This window comes from Phyllopteryx taeniolatus, chromosome 7, assembly GCF_024500385.1.
Source record: "Phyllopteryx taeniolatus isolate TA_2022b chromosome 7, UOR_Ptae_1.2, whole genome shotgun sequence".
Lineage (NCBI taxonomy): Eukaryota > Metazoa > Chordata > Actinopteri > Syngnathiformes > Syngnathidae > Phyllopteryx > Phyllopteryx taeniolatus.
This window is the reverse complement of record NC_084508.1, coordinates 5423013-5448012: the sequence shown is the minus strand read 5'-3', so window position 1 is coordinate 5448012 and position 25000 is coordinate 5423013. Positions and strand designations below refer to the sequence as shown.

Below are 25000 nucleotides of genomic sequence, written 5' to 3'. Positions count from 1 at the left end.
TGTGAGTAAAAGCTGAACGTCAATGTTGGCGCCGTCTCACAGCTCATTGGAGCGAGCGTGAACGAGAGCTGGCGGAGTGGAGCTTTCGCAGGTGGAGGTGCTACCAGTTCACCTCCCTGCGGGACCTCCTGTGGGGCAACGCCATCTTCCTCAAGGAGGCCAACGCCATCAGTGTGGAGCTCAAGAAGAAGGTGAAAACCCGCCGTGTGGCCACAACGTCCATACCGTTAGCCGCCGTAACGCTAATGAGGCATTTTTGCATGCGCCCCGCAGGTTCAGTTCCAGTTTGTGCTGTTGACTGACACCCTATACTCGCCGCTCCCGCCCGACCTGCTGACGCCTGAGGTCAGCAAAGAGCGCGAGAGGCGAATTTTTCCGCAAACCATCGTGGCTGTGGAGGTGCAGGACCAGAAGAATGGAGCCACTCACTACTGGACGCTAGAAAAACTCAGGTATTCATAGAGTTGCCAAATTTTTGAAGTTGCTAACTTTCCATTGGAACGTTTTGCAATAAAGAGGAATTTTTTTAAATTGAAGCTTGACTCTTAATCGGGAATTTAAGATTTATTTAATTTAACTCACTCCAATTGCCATATTCAATCTAATTATGATGCTATACGAGTCCCTCCAAGTAAGTTACGATTCACACCGACTACAATGCGATATGATTCACTCCAATTACAATCTCATACAAATCTGATACATACTTGGCAAATAAAGAGGATTCTGATTCTGATTCTGATATGATTCATCACAATTACGATGCCATATGAGTCACTCAAATTACAATGCAGTTGCCTCCAATTTTTATGTGATGCAGTTCACTCAAGTTGCATTATCATAAAATTACAATGCAATATAATTAATTCCAATGACTAATTCCAATACCATTCAAATATGATACGACACGATTCAGTACAATTATGATCCTACTGTATATGATTCACTCCAATTAGAATATGATTCACTCAAATTGCAATATTTTGTGGATTCTTTTTTTGTAAACTACATACTGGCAGACATTTAATCTGGAGGTGACATAATGCCGCACGGTTCCCGCAGTGTGAGGGGAATCGATGGAGTTTTACATTTCTCAGACAGTTGAGTGTTCGAAAGAGATCGTAGATTTGTTCTCAAGCTACTGTCAGGCCTTTCAATTGGTCAATAATTCATAAAAATAACAGACGATGGGGGGACAGGCCAATAGTGTCGACAAATGTGGTTTCGCCCGACAGCGACGATACACAATACAATCTACTCCAACCAAAATGCAATATGTTCCACTCCAATTACGACACAATACAATTGTCCACAACAAATTTATCCTCGCAGGCAGAGACTGGATCTCATGAGAGAGATGTATGACCGCGCCGCTGAGGTTCCCCCTACCACCGCTGTTGCTTCAGCGACGGGTATGAATTCCACCACAGACGACGGCGAAGGCGCCATGACGGGCGGCGACCCTTTTTACGACCGCTTCCCTTGGTTCCGTCTGGTGGGCAGGTATGCTTTCACCGTGTGGTTAACACAAAAAAAAAACCTCATTACCCCATTCCTAAAAATATCTTTTTCCCCCCTCTGGATGTCAAAGCTCATCATCTTGACGAACGTGGCGAAACACATTTTCCCGCCTGGTTGTTGTTGCATCCCGTCCTGGTGTGCGTCCACTAACAGGCGGGGTCAATCCATGTTCAGTGTGTGCTTTCTCTCCACTAACCCGCTTCCCCCAGAAACCCTCTTTTCAACACGTGCATGAGCGAGCGCATGAGCGACCCCACCCCGTCCCCCACCCTCTCCGCCTCCGAGACCACCGACTCCCCTCAGCAGGAGGCTCGCGGCGGCGAGGACGACGAGTCTGAGGAGCTGGATGACGATATCTTTTTGGATGAGCCCTCTTCGGAGCTGGCGGGAGAGGAGGAGGAGGAGGAGGAGGAGGAGGAGGAGGAGGATGAGGAGGAGGAGCGAGAACTGTGCCGAGGTTCCAGCGAAGGCCAGGATCCCTTTTACGACCGCTCGCCATTATTCAGTGTAGTGGGAAGGTTGGTGAGGTTTACGGGGAGAGAGCGTGCGCTGACGGGGGGAACTAGCTCTTTCACGCTGAGACGCCTTGAAACGGATAACGGGCAGGATAAAGTGTGTGTGTGTGTTTTTCGGATGGATCTATGTCAAGGGACGGGAAAACTTTTGCTTTAAATCAGGCAGATGGGCAAGGTTTTTGGTAAAGGAGTTAAAAAAAAATAGTTCAAATGTGTACAGTGAACCTCCCCAAATGATATAACTTCAAATATTTCCTATGCAAATGTCTTTTGCGGGAGTAGACGTTTCTGGGCTTTTATTCTTATCAGTACTTCCTGTCCTCAATCCCATTTTCATTGCCAGCAGTTGTAACACACCTAACGCTCATGTTATATAAGAGGGGTGGGATGGGATCATAACAAGGAATGTCGACGCTCAAAGACCTGCTTGTATTGCTTGTGTGTGTGTGTGTGTGTGTGTCACATCTGACGTGTCTAACCACACTAAAGTGACACACTGGAAGTTGCTATCTCAAGTTGAAAGAGCTGGTTTCTACCTCAGCCGTCTCTTTTAGGCATGCCAGAGCACAAGTCCTTTCATTTTGATTTATTTAATTAATGCATTTGTTTTGTTTTTTTTCATGACCTACTCGTGGCCTCCGTGAGGTCCCCTTTGATTTGATTGGTCGGCTGTGTGGCTGAGCCGTGTTTGCCCCGCCCTCCCCCGTCTGATGATGAGGATTTCTGTGTCATTTGAACGTCAAAAGAAAAGCATTATTTAATTTGTTTTTTGTCCTGAGCATGCCTTTCTTAACACCTCACCAATCTTGTCATAAGCCTGCCCCCCCGCCGTCCCCCTTTTTTGACACCCTTAAATGTCTACCCCCCTTAAATTGGCACATGAACACGTGGTGCAGTCCAAATATATGTGACAAGCAACATTTCAAAAACATTTAATATAAATGTTAGGCTATTTCTAATATACACTCCTTATGAAAAGAAAAAGTCAGCAGTCAAACAACAGAGGGTGCTTGAAGTATTAGGCCGTTTGAACCAAACAAAGCTACGAAGAAAGTCATGCCAAAATTAAATCAATAGGAAGCCAACTTCAATTAAAACATGAATTTATTCATTAAAAATGTAATTAATGTATTAAAAGGTCCATTCATTAAGTCACTTGTAAAATGTAATCTTATATATTTCTCTTACATATTTATATTGAACCTATTAATAACATTTCATGACCTTTTTTATTATTTAATTATTTTTCTTTAATTAATTAATTAGGTTGCGTAATGTAATCTTAAATTATACAATGAACATAATGAATAAGTATTTAATTCCCGATTCCTGTTTTGTGACCTTTTTAATTGATTTATGTTATTTTTAACTATTTATTTTAACTTTTTAAATGGAATTTGTATGGTTGTATGTTTTTTGTGCCAAATTACAAAAATATAAAGGCAACTAACTTATGTAAAATAAAGCATTAAATTGTCAATTAATTAATTAAATTGTGATAAATATTAAATACCTACTTAGTTAATAATAATTTATTTTGCAACCATTATATGTATTTCCTGGCCGAGTAATATATTTATTTTACCTTAAAATGTCATTAAACTATATAATTTATATAGTTATATATTATATATATATGCAAATAATGAATGGAAAATTATATATAGTCATTTAGATGGTAGTTGGCTATTTAAATAGCTTTATATTTATTTAATTTTGGCACAACCTTTATGAAAGAGAGAAGTATAAGTGGTACTTTTATACCATACTGCGATTACGCTTTGAATCTGCCACACCCCAGGCGTGTTTTTGATGAAATGCTCTTTTTTAACTGATTTATTTTTGAAAAAAAAAAAAAAAAAGAAGAACAAATTTGTGTAATTGTTCTATCAGGCGTGTTTTACATTTTTAATTTAGCGGACCCCGTGGATGCACCACAGTTGGGTAATCCCTGAGCTAACACAAGCCGAATAAAAAAATTAAAAAAAACTTAGATATGAATTATGAAAGCAAGAGTAAAGGGCAGCCATGGCCATCGCTCAAGAGCAGTCCCAGCTTGTGTTTGGTTGCTTTGCAGCTCAGTGTTTTCAGTGTATTGTAATCCGCCTTCTTGTCCCGCTTGACTCCGCCATTTTGTCCTTCTTCTGTCTCCGTTTCCCGTCTAGATCATTTGTGTACCTGAGCAACCTGCTGTACCCCGTTCCTCTGGTGCACCGTGTGGCCATCGTGAGCGAGAAAGGCGACGTCAAGGGCTTCCTGCGTGTGGCGGTGCAGGCCATATCGGGTAAGGCTCAGCGAAGAGGCGGGGCTGTGTGGCAGGGCTGCGTGCGATTGGCCGGTGAATGCCGTTGTTTCGCCCCTCCAGCCGACGAGGAAGCGCCCGACTACGGCTCGGGGGTGCGACAGTCGGGCACTGCCAAAATCTCCTTTGAGGATCAACAGTATGAAAAGGTATGTAAACAGCGCACTACGGCTCCCTCTAGTGGTACTCGGTGTGTGGAATGCATGAAATCATTGGATCTCAAACGTCATCTTACAACAATGTATTAACTCTGTATGTTTTGCGTATTCCTTGCAGTTCCAGTCAGAGTCCTGTTCGGTAGGCCTGTCCTGTACCGAAGTCTCCCAGGAGGAGCTTCGCATCGTGGAGGGCGAGGGGCAGAGCGCAGAGACAGGACCCTCGGCGGACGAAGTCAACAATAACACATGTGAGGGTCATTATACTATAGGGGGGGAAAAATGTAGGGGCGTGACGAGCATAAAACATAGGGGACGCGGTGAGGTGAGTTTAAGGTATGGGAAGGGGATGCAAAGTAAGTAAAGGTTTGTAGAGGGGGTGTAAAGCAAAGAGAGAAGTTTATTTTGAATTTTACCGGAAGCCAGTGGGGAGATGTAAGAACGGGGTAATGTGGAGCCTGCGGCTAGTTCTTGTTAGAGGTATAGCTGCTGTATTTTGGATGAACTGCAAGCAGTTTAGAGAAGACTGCCTGAGGCAGGTGATGCAGGGAGTTACAGTTGTCCAACCGGGGGAAGATAAACGTGTGGATAAATTATTCAAGAACCGTAGGGGGCACAATAGGTCTTATTCTAGCAATATTTCTTTACTGCAGAAAGCAGGAGTGGACAAGACGATTGACATGATGGTCAAATGTGATGTACTGAAAATGATACGGAGATTCTTAGCAGTGGACGTAATGTTCTGGTGAATTGGTCCAATTAAACTGAGCAGCAACAGTGACAAAGATTTCAGGACCATTTAAAAGAACTTCAGATTTTTCAGGGTTAAGATGATGAACAATTTAGGTCATCCACTCTTTGGTAGTGGCTAAACACTCATGAAGGGAGATCAGCCGGTGTGACTTATTGGGTTTGGCTGAGAAATAAATCTGAGAATAATTGTCATAGCAGTGGTATGACATTTCATTAAAAGCGGCTCAACAACTGACGCAGAGTAAACGTAAAATTAAAATAGAATTGGGTCAAGGATGGAACTCTGAGGGACTCCGGTGTAATCGAGAATCAAGGCTGTTGGCTTATGTTTTTTTGTGTGTGTGTGTCAGCTGGCGGTAATGAAGACGACGTTGCGGGGAAGTCGGGAGTGGACGGCCAAGTGGAAGTGATGGCGGAGCATCTAAAGATCGGGAACATTTTCACCTTCCGTGTGACCGTGCTACAAGCCTCCAGCATCTCCGCAGAGTACGCTGACATCTTCTGCCAGTTCAAGTAAGATATCTCCCCCCGATTCATCTTGAACACCACAGTCTCTTTGATTCAACAGTCTTCCTATATTCTTATGAAAACATCCTTTTATTTCCAGAAAAAAATATTTAAAAAGTCAACGTTATTAGTAAAACTTGTATTTTTCCGAGAAAAAGTTTTGAAAAAGTATTTTTTAAATACAAGATGTAACTGAAAATGGCATTCATAAAAAAAATAAAAAAAACATTTCAATCAATTTATTGCTTGTTCATCATTACACCAAACACAATGACAGAGATAAAAGAGGGTTCTAAAACAAACAGAACAAAATTACATTTTGGGGGGGGGGAAAAAGTAGCTATTTAACAGAAAATGTCTTTTTTTTCAAAAAAGAAGATATTTTTATATGAAAAAAATGTTCAAAGAAAAAGAAAAACTATTTTGACAATTTTAAAAATGTTTCTAGAAAAAAGTCATATTTGTCAGAGTCTTTTTTTCAAGAAGTCATCAAAGCAAGTAATATTTTTCTTTAAAAAGTCCATATATTATTATATAAAAGGTTGTAATTGTGAAAAAATATTTTTTCAATAAAAATGTGGATGAAAATGACAACTTTTAACACAAAGGTCTTGCTAATAGAAAGTAACATTATTTCAAGGGGAAAGTCATATTTTTCAAGGAATTACATAATATTTTATCTTTTAAAAAGCCATTTAGAGAGAAAGCATTTTTTTCATGAAGCACATTTTTGTGTGTTATCATTTGCACCTGAAAGGTGTGCCCGTGCTATCTTGAACGTGTTGTCTTATCCTGTGCGCAGTTTCATCCACCGGCACGACGAGGCCTTCTCCACGGAACCCCTGAAGAACACGGGCCGTGGCCCCCCGCTGGGCTTTTACCACGTGCAGAATGTAACAACCGATGATGATGATGATGATGAGGTGTCGGAACTTATTCTAGCTCGTCAGTAGCTCACATTAGGGCTGTGTTTCTCTGCAGATCGCCGTTGAAGTGACCAAATCGTTAGTGGACTACATCAGCAGTCAGCCGATCGTGTTTGAGGTGTTTGGACACTACCAGAAACAAGCATTTCTTCCTCTATGTAAAGATGTCATTAGGTAACACTTTCTATTCTCTGTTGTTATATAAAATGTGTTTTCTTCTAGTAAGCCCATCCAAATTCTATGGACAATATAGCATTATAGCAAAGTGACCCAACTTATTGGAGACATTTTTGCACGAATCTTTGAGCGTTGATGAGGGATATTGTGTACAATTTTGGGGGGGAAATAATTTAATCCATATTTGCAATATTTAAAATATAGACAGTCTTTTTTTTTTTTTTTTTGTGGTAATGTATAAGAACAAAACACAAATTGTCCAGAGAAAACAGTTGTAATATTTCGACAAAAATAATGATGAGAAATTAGAATAGTTATAGTGTTAAGTTGAAGTTGCAGTATTCAGACAAACAAAAATCTTATATCGTAATAACAGTTAATAATATAATTAAAGATATCTAATATAGTAAATAATATACAAGTTAATACTGTTTATATAATATTTGTAGATTTCCTTTTTTCTTCTGGAAAAAGTTATGACAAAAATTGTACTGTTTCAGGAAACAAAAGATGTAATGTTACGAGAATTAAGTAACATTATAAGAAAAAACGTTTGTTGGTATTTATTTTGGGTGTTATGGGGTAAATGACCAATGTCATGAGCAACTTTACAATAATAAGAGTCGTATTATTCAGAGAGAAAAAAGAATACACATAAAATGGCATAATGCTAAAACTGTTTGTTTTTTTGGGGGGAATCATACAAATCTCACAAATAAAAAAAATATCACTTTTCAGAAAAAAGTTGTAATAATATGAGAAAAAAAATGTGTATTGGCCCAAGAATAATGTAATGTCGTAACATTGTGAGAAAATACTGTAATATTTTAATGAAAATGTATATTGTAATATATTTTCAAGAAAAGAGTTTAAATGCAATAAGAAATATGTTGTCTTTATGACTTTTTTATGTTATGAGAAAAAGGTGCAATCTCCTTTTTTTTTTTTTTTACTGGAATTAAGTCTTAATGTTGAGTTGTTCAACCAAACTAAATGATATAATTTCGTTTTCTGTAAGCTTAATGGTAACTTATAGTGCAAAATGCCATAAACCGGCTAACAAAAAAAAACAAAAAATATACGGCTAACGGATATTAACACATTGGTTACAGTGATTCTAAACCTTTAAAAAAAAAAAATAATAATAAATAAAACGCTGCTTAACACACACACGGAGCATCAACAAAGGTCAGATAGCTTAATCCTGACATACATAGACGGGCTATTGGGCATTAGCATAGATGTTTAATTGTAAACCTTCAAACAACTTCTATTTTCACACCCTCTTCCCTCTCCACAGTCCACTGCGGCCCTGCAGGAGGCAGTTCCCCCGTGTGATGCCTCTGTCCAAACCAGGTACAAAACAAACAAACAAACAAGCACAACACTTCTGTTATGTGGATGTTGTCGTGATGGTGTGCCGCCGGGCGCGTGTCAGTCATGTTGGTGTCGTTGGCTGTGAGCAGCGGACTCGGAGCAGAACCAGGAGAAAGCGCTGGAGTTGATCCGCTACCTGGTGCCCGACGTGCTCAACGGGGCGCTGGTGGACTCTCTGTCGTGCCACGCCCTCTCCGCTGCGGGGCTGGCCGCTTCCTTCCTGACGGAAGCGAACGAGCCCGCGTGGGCCGCCGCGCCCGCCTCCATTTGTTCTGTTGTTAAAGCGCAGACGCCCGGTTGGTTCACGATGATCCCAGACAATCCTGACGCTAGGCTTTTTTTATGTCACTCACTTTATGGACTGTTACAAATGCACTCACACGTCGTCTCACCGGCCAAGCTGATGTCATTCACTTGGCCACGCCCCTTTAGGCCCACATCCAACACAAGAATACTACAGTACGTACAAAAATGACACTTTATGAATCCAGTTTGCTTGTTTCTTTTTTTTTTTTTTTTAAAGTACAGTGATATTTTTCTTCGTTAAAACCTAACAATGTTTTTTTCAACAAAATTATAATACTGATGGAAAAATACAGTATTTCCATTCATTATTTTTTTTAAATATATTTTCCAAGAAAGAAATTGCAATGTTTGAACAATACTACTTTCCTTGAGCAGTAAATAGAATATTTTTTCAAGAAAAAAAAGTCTCATTAAAGTAAGTCATCTTTTTTTAAGTAAAATAAATCCTAATACTATATTGAAAAAAAATATTTTTGTCATAAAATTGTGACACTATTTAGATACAAATTGCATAATTTTCAAGAAAAAAGTAATATTTTTACAGAAGTTAGTTTTTTACCTCAATACATTTACCTCTTTTCAAAACAAATTTTTCAAGAATTTCTTTCAAAAATGTTTTCAAGAAACTGTATTTTTAAGAGAAAATTGTTACGTATTTAGAAAAAGTTTTAAGATAAAGTATTCTTCAAGAAAAAGGTCACAATAATCAAAGAAAAACGGCTAAATTTGTACATGAAAATTAATGAGATTTAGCGGAAAAAAATAAAAAGGAAAAATATTTAGAGAAAAATCACGTATTTTTCAGAGAATAAACAACAATGTATTTTCAAGTTATCTGTACCTGATATCAGTATTTTTACATGTACAGTACTATTTTGTCTTAACGACACATATACACTGTATGTCTGTAATCAATTTGTGTAAATCCAGTCTTTTGTGACAATCGAAAGTGGGCCTCTTCTCAACAAAAGCACACTGTTAATAGTTACACCCCAGCTCAGAATATGTGCCTCCGGTTTCAGTTTGAAGAAACAAAAAAGTGAAGTGACATGAAAACAGTGTTTGTTTGATGTGTCAGGATTGGTCACTTGGATTTTGGCTCGTTTGGTGTCGCGTGTGTTTACTCTCCCCTTGCTCTTCCTCCTCTGGACCACACAGACTTGGTTCAATTGTCAGCTCTCACCTTTACTGAAAGGCTTCGGCTTCTGTTTTTTTTAAGGAGTTTTCTGATGTTGGAAATGAGCCGAGTGTCTCCTCTTCTTCCCTCTATTGGAGATTTTTTTTCACCTAAATATTTTTTTTTTTTCAATACAAAATGGCACTATTGAGACTTTTAACTATATATAATTATTTATTTTTCTTCCAAAAGTAATAATTTATTCATATGTCTTAAAGAAAATTCATAGTATTCATTCAAGCAAAAAGTCGCAATGTTTCAAAAGGGTCAAAAAGTAGTGCTAGTTCTAGAAAAAAATGTACAAATTTATTTGATAAACCGTGTTTCATTCAAAAGAAAATCTCGGACTGCTACAAAGATAAAAGGGCTACCAATATTTCAATAATGGAAAAGTAACAATTTTATTCATATTTCTGGAAAAAAAAGTAATTTTTTTTTAAAAGACAGAAAAAAAATAATCGCCTGAAAAATCAATTTCTTTCTGAGCAAAGTCGCAATATCCCTCCCCCCCACTTTTTTCTGTCCATCCATCCATTTTCTGAGCCGCTTCTCCTCACTAGGGTCGCGGGCGTGCTGGAGCCTATCCCAGCTGTCATCGGGCAGGAGGCGGGGTACACCCTGAACTGGTTGCCAGCCAATCGCAGGGCACATAGGAACAAACAACCATTCGCACTCACAGTCATGCCTACGGGCAATTTAGAGTCTCCAATTCATGCATGTTTTTGGGATGTGGGAGGAAACCGGAGTACCCGGAGAAAACCCACGCAGGCACGGGGAGAACATGCAAACTCCACACAGGCGGGGACGGGGATTGAACCCCGCACCTCAGAACTGTGAGGCTGACGCTCTAACCAGTCGGCCACCGTGCCGCCACACTTTTTTCTGTAATAGTCTTTAAAAAAAAAGCTGTAGTATTTGAAGAAAAAATACATATATATTTCCATGAAAAAAGTTATAATATTTCGAAAAAAGTAATATTTTAGAAGTTTGAATATTTTTAGAAAAAGTAAAATTTCTCTCCTCTCGCAAAAGTCTTCTCCCCCCCCCCCCCCCAAAAAAAAAACTCTTCTGGGAAAAAGTCATCATGTTTCATAAAATCTGAATATTCCTAGGGAGAAAAGTGTTTTTTTCCCCCCCAAAAAAGATTACAAGCTAAATAAAGATTTCCAAGACAAAAAGTATATTTTTTGTGACATAAAAAATATAATGAAAAAAGTATTAAGAATAAATTATTTATGAATTTCTGAATTTAGGTCAAGGTCAAGTGGACCTTTTATAATATGTGGTACTATTGTAGAACAGTAACATTTCTTTGAGAAAGTCATTGTAATTTGATTAAAAAAAATAGTACTTCGTCCCAGAAAGTCATAATATTCGAAGAAATTTGTTCATATTTATTATTAGCATACATTTATTTTCTGAGAAAGAAGTTATGAGAATGAAGTGTGAATAATGTTTTCTCTTCATCCGTCCACGACCGCTTTCCTGTCTTCTTTCCCCTCTCGTTCCCACATGACTAGCTACATTACTTCCTGTGTAGCCTGCTCTACGTCCTGTTTAACTTGCTCTTCTTTCTATCTAGTGCCGGCCACCAAGCTGACGGCGGTGGCACGCCCGCAGGTAGGTCCGCGCCACTGCAAGTACGACCTGATGGTTTTCTTCGAGATCTGCGAGCTGGAGGCCAACGGAGAGTAAGTATATCCTGTCAGTGTCTCTTCAGAATAAAATGTCAAAATAAAACTGTGCATTATTATTATTTACTCATACCCTTACATTGCTTACATTGACTGTGTTCCTGTGTTTTTGTCCTAAATATATATTTTGTCATGATGGCTTGCTGTAATACTAGAGTGGCTGAAACTACAAATTCCTTGTGGGTTTTTAACATACTTGGCCAATAACGATGATTCTGATTGTGATTCTGAAGAGATTTCAAAATAAAATAAATGAATATGTTTTTTGTTTGTTTGTTTTTCAGTTACCTCCCTGCTGTGGTGGACCACAGAGGAGGAATGCCTTGTCACGGCACCTTCCTCCTGCACCAGGTCAGTCCCTTTTGTTACCACCACCAAGATGGGCAAGCATTCGTTCTTATTTCGACGTTTTCATTTTTTTTTGAATAATCATACAATTTTTTTTCTTGAAAAAAATAGACAGAATATAAAACTTTTTTTCTTGACAAACTTTTCTGATAATATTTCAACTTGTTTTCGTTGAAAAAAAAAAGTTGACTTTGCCGAATACGATGAGGCAGGAAAATCGTACTACAATGTTCCAAGAAAACCTACATTTTCATTCAAAGTGGAATTACTAAAAACAATGTTATAAAGAAGTCATATTATTTCCAAATAACATTTGTTTTTGAAAATTATTTTCAGAAAATATTTGTAATTTTTTTTAATGTTAATTTTATGAGAGAGAAAAAAATCCTAATTTTTGGTTTTTACTGTACAGGGTCTCCAGAGGAGAATCACCGTCACCATCGTGCACGAGTCCGGCGGCGACATCGAATGGAGAGACGTGCGAGAGCTCGTTGTGGGTACGTTCATTCTTGCGTTCAGACGTTCCATCAACGTACATCGGATGTAGCGTGAACTACCGTCTGTTGCGGGAGATACGATCCAGATCCACCAACAATAATTGCAAATTTGCGATATTGAGAGATCACAGGGAAAAAAATTGTTTTAGCCCACCGACACCCTTTAAGCATTGCAACATACACTGCAAAATGTATAACAAAGCCGTCACTCATGAAGTAAGAAAAATGAATAAACTTAGTGTTTTGGTAACGTTACGGTTAGTTTAAAGTAATTTACGTTTTTAAACATTTATCTGTCCTTGACTGGACGTAATATTCAGCCCTCGAATGCGACCCACGATTGTCCGGAGAGTGCAGGCCAGGTCGACGGTAGCCTACTGGGGACGGAAGGAGCTGCCGTTGAAACGTACGGGATATATTTCTCTCAGATAAACCAGATACGCAAAAAAAACATTGTTAAATAACAATGGTACAAGTCTGTGCCTTGTGTGAAGCTTGTATGTGTGTGTGAAGGTGTATGAGCACTGAACCTTGCTGTCGTGCCTTTAAACTAAACTAAGCTAAGTTAGCAGGAGCTAACGTTTTGGCTAACACTAGTTATATTTGTTCCAACATGGTTTACATGAAATAAAAACTTTCAGGATACACTAAATGAGTCATTTTCATTGTCTTGAACAAAGCAAAAATATTAAATGAGGTGGATTACGTCATCTTTTCAAGTCATGCAGTGCTTATTTTTCTCAGGGTAGCGAATGATGAACCGTGATATAGCAGGGGGTTCACTGTACATCGTACATTTGTATGTTGATATTTTTGCTCTTCTTATTGGTCCACACCAGGACGACTTCGCAACACCCCCGAATCCGACGAGAGCATCCTGGACCCCAACATTCTGTCCCTCAATATCTTGTCCGCCGGCTACGTCAGGCCCTTGCACGACGACAGGTACGTTTGCCTGGTTAGCATTCCTGCCCACACGTCTTAAAATAACAATCAGAACCTACAGAAAAGCGTTCGAGCATTTATGCTATAGCCTTTATATCCATGTATTAGTACCCTCTTTGTCCTCACCATTAAGAAAATTCGGAGCACTAGGAGAACGACTGTCATACTAGTAACATTTTTTCGACGACTGTATGACATTACTGCACACTAGAAGGACAACTACATGTTATTAGTGAGGCAAAACTGTGCATTAGTTGTTAACTGCATACGACTAGTACTACTAATGACATTTTAATATTCTACTAGTTATTTACCTCACTAGAAGTACTAGTAGCGCCACTACTTCTACCAGTGACATTCAGAAAGTCAAGTACTATTAGTGACATTATAAAACGTCTACTACAGTTGTAGTTAACATCTAGCACTTTACTAGTAGTAGTACTATTAGCACTGCTAGTACTGTAAGTGACATAAAAATTCTACTAGTTATCTAGTGCTTTGCTGGTGGTACTAGTAGTGCTACAAGTAGTATTAGTGCCATTATAGAAATTCTAGCACCTCACTAATAGTGCCAGTAGTGCTATTAGTACTATTAGTGACATAAAAGTTGTACTCGTTATTATTTAGCGCTTCACTAGTAGTACTAGTAACGCGCAGATGTCAAGATGACACAGTCATTCTACTAGTGCGCCTACTAGTGGTGTCAAGGGCGTACTAGTACATGGATAGCAAGGATATGGAATTAATGGTCAAACAGCTTTCCATACGCGCCTTTAGCTTCAATTGTGCACGTTACAGCACGTGGCATGCAAGATGGTCGCCGCGACTTGACGTGACACTAGCTGTGCGAGCTTCCGATGTTTGCTTTCACCTTTGTCGTTTCACGTATCGTCCGTCATCCCGTTCATCGTCACGCATCATGTCGACTAACCGCAAAATCATCCTGCTCGCTGCACACTGAAAAGGCTATGCACTCATTTTATTTATTTTTTTCATACTTACTTTACTTTAAAAAAAACAGCGTAATGTTAAGAGAATAGAATCATAATGTTGGTTTAAAAAAGTCGTCGTTCATTTTCTTTATCTATTTATTTGATTGCCAAAAAGTGGCATTAGTTTGAGAAAAAAAAATATCATGGTAAAAGTTGTAATATTACATGATAAAAATATGTAAAAGTATTTTTTCCCATAAAAAAAATAGAAAAAAGTAATGATGTTCTGAAGAAATAGTTTTTAAGAGAAAGTCATATTTTTGGATTGAAAAAGATTTAAAAAAAGACTTTTTTTCACAAAAGAAAAAGTTTGAATTTTTGAAGAAAAAGAGATGTAACATTTTCCAAAAAAGTAATATTGTTGTATAAAAAAAATCTTTTTTTGCAATTGAGGAAGTAATTTATTTCTTATTAATTAATATTTTTTAAACAGAAGTAGTAAATCATATATTTTTGGGGGGGATAAAAAACTTTATATTTTTTAATAAAAGTTCATTTAGGAATATTGTTATTTGATAGAAAAACTATTTCTCTTAAAGAGAGAAAGTATTATGAAGAAAATAGAAGACTTATTTGTTAGAAAACCTCAGCATCTTTTGTATAAAGCGTTGTAGTTTTTTATTTAGAAAATATATATATATTTTTTTTAAACAATAAAAAACATTCTTATTTTTGAATAAAAATGTTCTGTGGAGTAGGTAGAAAATACTTTGAATGAATACAAACATTTGGTAGAAAAAATGTCAACATTTCTGACAGAAAAATACTTTGAAAAGAAAAATGTATATCATAAAAAAATAATCTTCCATACAGCACCAGTATATACTGTAATATTCTTTTTGATGTATGAAGTCCGAGGAAGAAAATAAAGTCACTAAAAAAAGTTGGTTAAAAGAATAAAGTCGTAATATTTTATGCCAGAAAGCCATAATATAAGGAGAAAATAGCCATATTGTTACGAAAAAAAGTTGCAATGTTAAGCAAAATAGCTTTAATATTATGAAAATAGCGTAGTAAGATTGCAAACAAAAGGTCGTAGTACAGTGAGAAAAGAAATTGCTAATATTGTAAGAAAATGTATTTTCTTTCACGAAAGAAATCTGAATGTTTCGTTAAAAAAATGACTCGCGTTGTATTAGGATTGTGCATGTTTTCTTTTTACATTTCAAGGAGCATGCATCAGAAAACACATTTCATCAGCATATTATTATTATTATTATTAGTGAAAAGAAATCACACTAACATGTCATTTTAAGTAGTTTAATGCCCGAAAGCAACACATGCAGCACATTCATATTTACCATCTTGCATAATTACGATTTTCATTATTACACCTCTAGCCTAGCATGCTAATTTTAGCATTGATTCCCCCAAAATGTTCCGTGAATGTTCCATTTTCGACATCTGTGTTACAGTATATGCAAGTATGACATGTATACATTGACGAATACGAGCTCATTTCAAAGTATGTTTTTTTTTTTTCCCGTCGTTTTGCTGAGCGACCTGCCTTTGGTCCTTTGCGTTGCTGCGCATTGAAGAACTAACATGAAATATTTGAATGGCTGCTAACATTTCTCTCCCTCCAGTCCACTAATGGAATGTTGTTGTTTTTTTGGATTCATTTGCTTTTTGCAGACAGTTTCTTGATTCGGACATGCCTAGGTATATTTTATTTTATATTTATATACAGTGAACCCCCGTTTATCGCAGGAGTTACCTTCAAAATAAGGTCCAACGCGTGCTTGCTTCAAGCTGCTATTTGTCACTCTCAATTGAGGATTACAGTAAAATTTACACAGAAAACAAAAGACAAATAAACATTGTATATTAAAACACCCAAAAATCCAACCAAACCGTACCATTTCATTTAATAAAAGTCCGCTAGCTTAATGCTAACACATAATGCGAAACGCCATAGACGGGCATACGTAAATTAGCATAGATGTAACAGTAATTAGAAACCTTCAAACAACTGCTACTGCTCTGGAGAAATTTAAGAGACCACTACAAAATGATCAGTTACATTTGATATGTAGTACAGTATACGTTTGAGTAAAATGAACATGTTTGTCTTATTCTATAACCTAAGGCTAACATAACTCTAATTCCAACTATTGTTTATTTGCAGAAAATGAAAAATGATCAAAGTACCAAAAAATATTCTCCTATTTTTCTTCTCAGAGTTGTATAATAACAAGCTAGTTTAATGTTAACACATAATACAAAACACCATTCATGAGTTAACGGAAATTAGCATCGATGTTAAGGCTAGGCTTTACATGTTGAGGATTTTGGCGAAAAAAAACGATAACCGATCCGATCACGAGATGGAGCAATGTGTCCATTTACATGAGTTGTTCATTTATTGTATATACTTGTGTACTTTATGACTTGTTCATGTATTGTATATACTTGTATACTGAGTACTGTATCCATCCAGCCATCCATTTTCTGTACCGCTCAAAATTATTCTCTAGCATTTTAGACAAAAGTTAAAATAGGAATGACCTCTAGGGGCTATTCAAGGATTGGCCATTGACATAGGTTTAGGTCAGATCAACATTACAATACGACAGAAATAATGGATGCTAACTTACTGTAATTAAATTACTTTATTGCAATTAAATGACTTTAATAATGCTTACTCTAACTTTCTCACTGTCCCGGCTATATGGACGGGTGTTGTCCAGAGTTTGCGTCCGTTTGGATTTTCCTTCCCCCCCCCCCCCCACGCTGCGTTGCTTGAATGCGTCATGCTCCTCCTTGTGTACATTCTTCAGGGGCCCGATCAAATTTGTGTTGAAGCATTTAGATGACGTTCCCCACAACGTACTTCAGTTGTGCACAGACTGCAAATAATTTACGTTGTTTGTTTGAGACACCGCAAAATAGTCCCACACGGATAACGTGTTTTTAAAAAAAACTTTATTGGCCATCAGATAGTTACAGTACTAAGCCACTAGCTTTTGGATTCATACGCAACAGCGACGCGGAGTTAAATGTCTTGTGGGGAGCCGATCGATGATGTCATTGAACGGATCGGCGAATTATGACATGAAAGCCGATGAGCTAATCAGCATAAAATGCTAATTATCGGCCAATACCGATCACACCGATCAGATCGACGTAAAGTCTAGTTAAGGCAGAGGTCTGTTGAGTAGCCAAAAAAGTAACTGAAGTAAAAGTAGTCCTCCAGATAATTACTTGAGTAAGTATTCAGTGAAAAAAAAAATACTTACTGTAAGTACTGAGTAACTAGCGAGTACCTTATGATTTATTAATTTTTTTAATCAGTGCAAATTGACAAAAATATAACAGGAATGGGCAAATTCAGATAATGCCCAACAGTATCACTACAGTATATATCACGGACTTGCCTTGTCCTGTAAAAAAAAAAAAAAAAAAAAAAAAAAAAAAAAGATCGTTCGAAAATGATCAATATAGCAGAGGCACGAAAGAGGAATGACAATATAGCGTGGGTTCACTGTATTTTATTTTACGCCTCATCTTTTCAGACCTGCCCTCATGGTCATTTCTTCATCAGCTCCACTGTCACACTGTCGCTGTTTGTTGCCGCTGTTTATCTTCATACTTGGATTGATGTGTGTCTGCATGGCCGGCTTTGCCAAGGGGGTCGGGCTTGGTGTTGCTTTTGTTGCTCTTAGCACATGTACATATATGGTCAGACTGGTTTAGGCCCACACTGAATTTTTTTTGCATTTTGTTACGAGAAAAAAAATCACAATATTTAGACAAAAATCTTTTTTGGGGAAAAAAAACCTCTTGTTTGTTTTATTGACCAAGTTGGAATTTTACAACAATAACGTAATTTTGTTTTAAGTTGAAATGTTACAGGAAAATGTGACAAGAAAAAAAAAGTAGCATTCCATTCAAGACCAAAACGGTAATGTTACGAGAAGATTGTAGAATTTTTATTTTATGAGGAAAAGATGTGCGGTTACCAGAATACAATCATAATATTACAAGAAAAATGCCATTATGTTAAGAGGAAAAAAAGTTTTATTATTTTGAGGGGGAAAAAAGGTGACTTTTTTAAAAATAAGTTGTGGTGTTCTGAGAATAAATTCCAAGTCAGAAGTTGTAGTATTCTGATCAAAAGTTTAAATTTTGGGTTGGAAAAGTTTGCATATTACAATAAAAAAAAAAAAGGTGTAGTATTTCGAGATTTCTTTCCACAAAAAAAGGTCGAAAGGTTTGTGTTGAGAAAAAGTCATATTTTGTGGGAAAAGTCATACTAGTAATATTTCAAGATTTTGTTGTGTTGAGAGAAAAACATGTTAATATTTAAAGGAAAAACAGAAAAACAAACAAGGGAAAAAAGTGTGGTATTTCCAGGAAAAATAAATCGTAATATATTCTGAAAAAAAATCTGAATATTTCAAGTCATAATGACAATAAAATGTGTAATATTTGGATATTGTTTTTAATATTCCATGAAAAAAATTGAAAAATGTGTTATGTTGAGAAAAAGTCGCTAATATTTCAAGATTAAAAATGATGTATTTTGAGAAAAGAATAATAGTATTTATGGATAAAAACAATATTTTTCCGACAAAAAGTCATACCTTAAGAGTGAAAAAATGTGTATTAATTAAAGATTTTCTTATACAGTTCAAGAAAAATGTAAAAACAAATGTGAAAAATAATCATAATTTCTAAGGAATAAATCTTATGTAATATTTAGAAAATAAGTCATTGTATTTGAGAAAAAAAATCTTAGTAATTAAATATATTAAGAGAAGAAGTAAAATTTTTCCTAAAACTAATATATTGAGTAAAAAATATTTCTAGACACAACAAAAAAAAAATATGAAGACAAAAAGTCGCTCTATATTCAGTAAAAAGTCATACTAGTTCAAGATTTTTTTTAATGTTTTGAGAAAAACAAATATCATCATATTAAAATATAATATTTTGAGAACAACTTGTAATAAAAATCATAATTTTTGAGGAAACAAATCTTCATATTTGGGAAAACCAATCACAAGATTTTGAAAATAAATTGTAATATTTTGAGAAAGGGCAATAATATTTTGAGAGAGAAAAAAAAAAAAAAATCATGGTTTGAGTAAAAAAGTAATACATAAAAGAAATACGATGTTACGAAGGTATGCATCCAAAGTGTTGATGATCTTGCTTTTTGTGTAAAGAAGAAGGCCACCCTTGGCCACACAAGCGGACACAGCACACTTCCTGCCTCTCTCACTCTTCCTCTCCCTCTGTCATGTCTCCTTCCTCACAGCATCTCCCGTCGGGGACTTGATCCTAGGTATTGATCCTCTGCATTGATCCTCTGCTTCACTCTCACTCACCCAAGGAAACCCGTTTGAGCATTTACTCTATTCCATCAAATCAAAGATATCCAGCTCCCTTGTACTAGTGTGCTCTTTGTCCTCACTCGTAGGGCAGCTTTGGCGTACTAGTAGTAGGACAACTGCATGTTACTAGTGGGGTAAAACTGTGCACTAGTTGACAACCGTGTGCTACTAGTACTACTAGTAACATTATAAAGTTCCAGTAGCAAACATCTAGTGCTTCACTAGTAGTACCATTGGTGCACACATATCAACTAGTCCACAGTTTTGCTTCACTAGTAACATGTAGTTTTTATATTGGTATGCCAAGGTTGTCCTAATAAGTGAGGACAAAGTGGATACAGTGGACCCCACATACTCGCTGTTTGGCTAGCTACATATTTTTTACATTTTTTTCCCCCCCAATTTCTTCCCCTTTTTTAATGCAATTCTTTTCCATCCCCCCCCCCCCCCCCCAATTTTTTCCCCCTTTTTGTTTTTCCTTTTTTTCAGGGGGAATACAATCCAAAAACGCTTATTGGGGGTTTATCCCCACTTATTCAAGATTTTTTTTAGGTTTCAATATATTTATATTTTTTTCCCAATGCAATTGTAATGGGGGTCAACTATCCCCAGCGTATAGTGGTGGGCCACTGTACTAGTATATGGACATTAAGCTGGATATCAAGGGTATCGAATAAATGCTCAAACAGCGTAATGCAAAGCCGTTTGAGCATTTTAATAAGAGGCCGTTTGATAAGGAGGCTACTAGTGCGTGACACCTGGCTACTAGCCGGGCCTGGTAGTGTTACTGGAGCAGCATGGTCGTTTACTAGTAAGGTTTCATTGCGTACTAGTAGGGCAAAAGTGACACTAGTAGTAGAGACAATATTACTAGTAAGACTAGTGCGCCCTTGTCATTCCACTAGTGAGGACAAATGGCGTACTAGTACATGGACCTTAAGGATATGGAATAAATGTTGAAATGGCTTTCCAGAAAGCTGTTAGAGTATTTATTCCATATAATCTATATTTGTGAGGCTAAACTGTCCACTAGTTGTCAAGTGCATTCTACTAGTACTACTAGTGCTTATTTAAAAATTCTTCTAGTTAATATGTACTGCTTCACTTGAGGTTCTAGCACGCAAATGTAAACTAGTGCACCATTTTGACCCACTAGGAGCATGCAGTTGTCCTCCTAGTATGCGAAAGTTCTCTTACTATTGATGAAAAAGAGTGTACTAGTACATGGACCTTTTGCTGGATATGGACTGAATGCTCAAGCTGCTTTCCGTCCTCTTCATCTTTCTCATTCGCGCTTCACCTCAGCCAATCAGCATGAAGATGTCATCGTTTGCTGTCCGTCAGTGTGTTTTGTATCGATTGAGCACCATTAACCGCCCGCAGGACGTTCTACCGCTTGGAGGCGGCGTGGGACAGCTCCATGCACAACTCCTTGCTCCTCAACCGGGTCACGCCCTGCGGCGAGAAGATCTACATGACGCTCTCAGCCTACTTGGAGGTAACGCTTGAACGGATAAGCCGACGTTGACGTCGTGCGTATGTGAATGGAGTTTGATGTCAACGTTATTGCTACTTACAAATGTGCGTCTTCTTTAATAACAATACTTGAATAATGATGATGACATGACTAATTCCTGCTTCGCTTGTGTCCGGTGACTGTGCCGCTAGTAGTGGCTAACTGCTAATGCTACCTGGCATACATATCAGCACGATCATGCTTTTCCACATAATCACTTCTTCAATTGAATAAACAGGTTTGTTGTGTTGCTCGTTTTTGAGGGCACCGACATACCTTGCGGTCAATGGCTTAGTGTTCAGCATGTGAACAGACAGACTTTAACATCGTGTATACGTGAATGTATTGATGACGTTGCAGCTGGAGAAATGCACGCAGCCGGCGGTGGTGACCAAAGACGTGTGCATGGTGTTCTACTCTCGCGACACCAAGCTGTCCGCCTCGCGTTCCATACGCAACCTTTTCGGCACGGGAAGCCTGAGAGCGGCGGATGGGTGAGTTTTAGATAAAACTGGACCTTACACTCACACGCAAAAAAAAAAAAATTCTCACAAAAAAAAAGTCATACACACAACATAATAACCTCTAACACTGACCAAAACCATCTTATACTCACCCCAAAACAACTCTCACACACACTACAAAACTCTCTCACACGCTCATTAAAAAAACTTTAGCCACCAAACAACAACAACGCACACACACCGTAAAACCTTTCGCTGACACCCAAAAAGTCTCACACCAAAAACTCTCTCACACATCGAGTAACTCTCGTAAAAAAATTCTCGCACATACACCCAAAAAACTCACATTCACAAAAATTAAACCTCTCCCATGCACAAAACACTGACACTCGCCCCCAAAAAATTCTGGCTCACCACAACCATCTCAGATACACCCAAAAAAACTCTCAAAATCACCCCAAAAAACTCTCACACTCAGCAAAAACACTCTTTCTATCACACACACAAACGACACATGCATACATCTTTCATTAAAAACTCACTTGCACTGAAAATCCTCGCTCACAGGAATTAACACTCACCAAAACCTTCTCAGACTCACCAAAAAAACTCTCATTCACCCTAATTACCTATCACACATACACCCAAAAACTTACATAACAAAACAACTCTCCCACATCCCAAAAAAACTCTCTCGCTCTCTTAGAAACACACAGCAACACATTTCTGGTATCTACCAAAAACAATTTCACTCACTAGCTCTCACACCCAAACCTCTCACACTTTAACCAAAAAAACTCTCTCTTTCTCTCAATCTCTCTCTCTCTCACTCTCTCCTTCTCTCACACGCACAAAAAAAAACATCTCACATGCAGTCAATAACTTATTCAACCCAGTCAACACTCACAGTCAGCAAAAAGCTCTCTTCACAGTTTTTGTCAAAGTGAGGCCTTTTTGTGTGTGAAAATCAAAAAGAGAATCAAAAATCGTGTGCGTGAACGGAAGCTATCTCGAAATGCAGTTTTTTGTAAATGTTATTTTTGACCTATACGACACCTCATATCTTAGCTCATATCCTCAAATCATCATCATCTTCTTCTTCTGCTATAAGAAACCGTGTGACGGGTGTGTACGAGATGAGCCTGTGCAACCTGGCCGACGCGGGGAGTCCGGGCATGCAGCGGCGCCGGCGGCGAGTGTTGGACACGTCGGTGGCGTATGTCCGCGGTGAGGAGAACCTGGCCGGGTGGAGGCCTCGCAGCGACAGCCTCATCCTGGAGCACCAGTGGGAGCTCGACAAGCTCAGCCTGCTTCAGGACGTAAGGCACTTTTGCTCTTTCTTTGGATTTTGTTTGCTATTTATTTGGATTTCTTCTTCACTCTCATGTGATGAAATTCGAGTCGATGTCGATTAATCGGATCAACCCCCAGGTGTTACGGTTCTCGAGTGTGTGGAGGACGTAATCGCAAAGTCAGAAGGTAAACGGGCAGATTCAATAATGAGTTTCTTGAAGGTAATGGAGATCGCTATGTCCAAGGGTGAGCGCTTCCGGGTTGGAGAATGAAATCCGTGAGCTGTTTTCCGAGTCGGTAAGGCGCGCGGTGCAAGGCTGGCAGGCAGGGAGCAGAACAATGAAACAATTTAGGGTGGGCGGAAAAGGAAAAGGAAAAGGAAAGGGCGCGACTCAAGAAGCAGTCAGGCGACCTGACACGAGGGGAAACTTTCTCTTTGATTTTGTCTATCAGGTGGAGAAGACCAAACATTTCCTGCTGCTGCGGGAGAAGCTGGAGTCTACCCTGCTGCTGGCGGGTCGGGGGGCTCAGCAGCCGGCGGAGGAGGAGCCCCGCCGGGCCGAGGCGGGCGCGGGCGCTGCGTCTGACGTCACCGCCGAGAGGCAGCGAGAGCTCGCCACCAAGGTCGCATACATTCTCACTTCTGTTTTTGTTTGAAACAAAATTTCTCTTACATTTACTGACTTTTTCCAATTCTATATTCTATTCTATGTTATATAAGCAGTTTCGCTAATGTCAGATTAAATGAAAAATAAATAACACAAATTGCAAAATGCACATACAACATTATACAATAGTTATAATAATAACACAAATAATAATAATTAGAAGAATAAAAAAAAACAAAATACAATATAAATACATACAAAATACTAATGAAAAAGAAGTCAAACACAATAATCTAGTAAAAATAATAAATAAAATTAATTATAATTACAAAACAAAAATAAATGAATAGAAAAAATACACAGTTGACGAAACACAATATTTAACGTAACAATAAGAAGAAAATGTAATATATAGTAATTAAAACGTAAAAACACAAAAATATTTTTGGCTAGCCACAGATAGGTGCAAATGGGTGATGTATTTTTTTCTCCAGAAAATAGTTGTTCGTTATCTTGGATGAAAGAACGTTGGGAGTAGATGATTGGGCCAAGGTTGACTTTGACTGTATAATAAATAACCAATAGTGCGCTTTTTGTCCACACAGTGTCTGCGGCTACTCAGTCACTCCTTCGACAGAGAGTACACTCACGTGTGCGTCAGCGCCAGTGAAAGCAAGGTACTTCCTGTTCCAAACACCAGCACTTCCTGTCACGTTAGCCACATAACATAACACACGTCTGTGTACGTGTGTGCGTCGCAGATCTCGGAGATGTCCGTCACCACGCTGAGAGACTCGGCCTCCATTTCCGCCCTCAACACCATCACGCCCTCGTCCACCTGTCCTTCCCTGGTGGAGGGTCGCTATGGCAACGCCGATCTCAGGTCAGACATTAAATGTGATGTGTTGTAAATATGCTACATTATAGGTGTATAGATGTTCATTTTAAAAAATGTTTTGCAGACCTCCCGCTCCTCGCTCCCGCGCCGTCAGTCCGACTCCCGACGCGCAGCCCGACGCCGACGCTAAAAAGTGCGCGGGCGCAGCCTCGGAAGGAAAACCTCGCATACGTAGATTTGTCCCCGATATCCAGGAGATCCGAGTCAGGTGAGGCGGTTGCGTCCACTGTAGTGACTGATGTGTAACTTACTGTATACATCATGAATACAGGAGAAAGCAACTTTTAAATAGCGGTGTGGCGTAGTGACTGATGCACAACTTTGTATCTAAAGGAAAACAGCTTTTAAATACAGTAACTTTTACAACACGCATGAAGGCGGCAGCTTTTAAAAATAGCATTCCACTGTAGTGACTGATGCGCAACGTTTACACCATGCGTGTAAAAGACAGCTTCTGAGTAACCATCCACTGTAGTGTCTGATGAGCAACTTTGACATCATGCTTGTAGAAGGAAACTTTATAACAACAGCATAATGTAGTGACTGATACACATCTTTGCATATAGAAATGAACAACTTTTAAATAGATGTCCCCTATGGTGATTGATGCACATGAAAGACATGAAAAAAAACAGCTTTGGAATAGCTTTTCACTGCAGTGACTAATGCACAACTTTGCATATAGACGAA

General features: G+C 38.3%; 1 protein-coding gene across 17 annotated transcripts in view; it reads left to right on the top strand.

Moving 5' to 3' along the window:
- Nucleotides 1-25000, top strand: part of kif1aa (kinesin family member 1Aa) — a 50999-nt gene that overhangs the window by 20780 nt on the left and 5219 nt on the right. For 2 of the 17 annotated variants that reach the window (XM_061780104.1, XM_061780101.1), the window contains 24 exons: nt 43-191; nt 274-452; nt 1333-1503; nt 1731-2039; nt 4202-4487; nt 4615-4744; nt 5597-5759; nt 6556-6646; nt 6735-6853; nt 8157-8212; nt 8323-8529; nt 11299-11407; nt 11695-11761; nt 12171-12255; nt 13095-13200; nt 15828-15854; nt 19456-19482; nt 20915-21029; nt 21408-21541; nt 22623-22830; nt 23258-23428; nt 24018-24089; nt 24174-24295; nt 24375-24518. In XM_061780104.1, coding sequence (XP_061636088.1) covers nt 43-191; nt 274-452; nt 1333-1503; nt 1731-2039; nt 4202-4487; nt 4615-4744; nt 5597-5759; nt 6556-6646; nt 6735-6853; nt 8157-8212; nt 8323-8529; nt 11299-11407; nt 11695-11761; nt 12171-12255; nt 13095-13200; nt 15828-15854; nt 19456-19482; nt 20915-21029; nt 21408-21541; nt 22623-22830; nt 23258-23428; nt 24018-24089; nt 24174-24295; nt 24375-24518 — 3247 coding nt within the window. The remainder of the gene's footprint in view (nt 1-42; nt 192-273; nt 453-1332; nt 1504-1730; nt 2040-4201; nt 4488-4614; nt 4745-5596; nt 5760-6555; nt 6647-6734; nt 6854-8156; nt 8213-8322; nt 8530-11298; nt 11408-11694; nt 11762-12170; nt 12256-13094; nt 13201-15827; nt 15855-19455; nt 19483-20914; nt 21030-21407; nt 21542-22622; nt 22831-23257; nt 23429-24017; nt 24090-24173; nt 24296-24374; nt 24519-25000) is intronic. The other 15 variants (XM_061780106.1, XM_061780113.1, XM_061780112.1 and 12 more) reach the window with 15 other exon arrangements.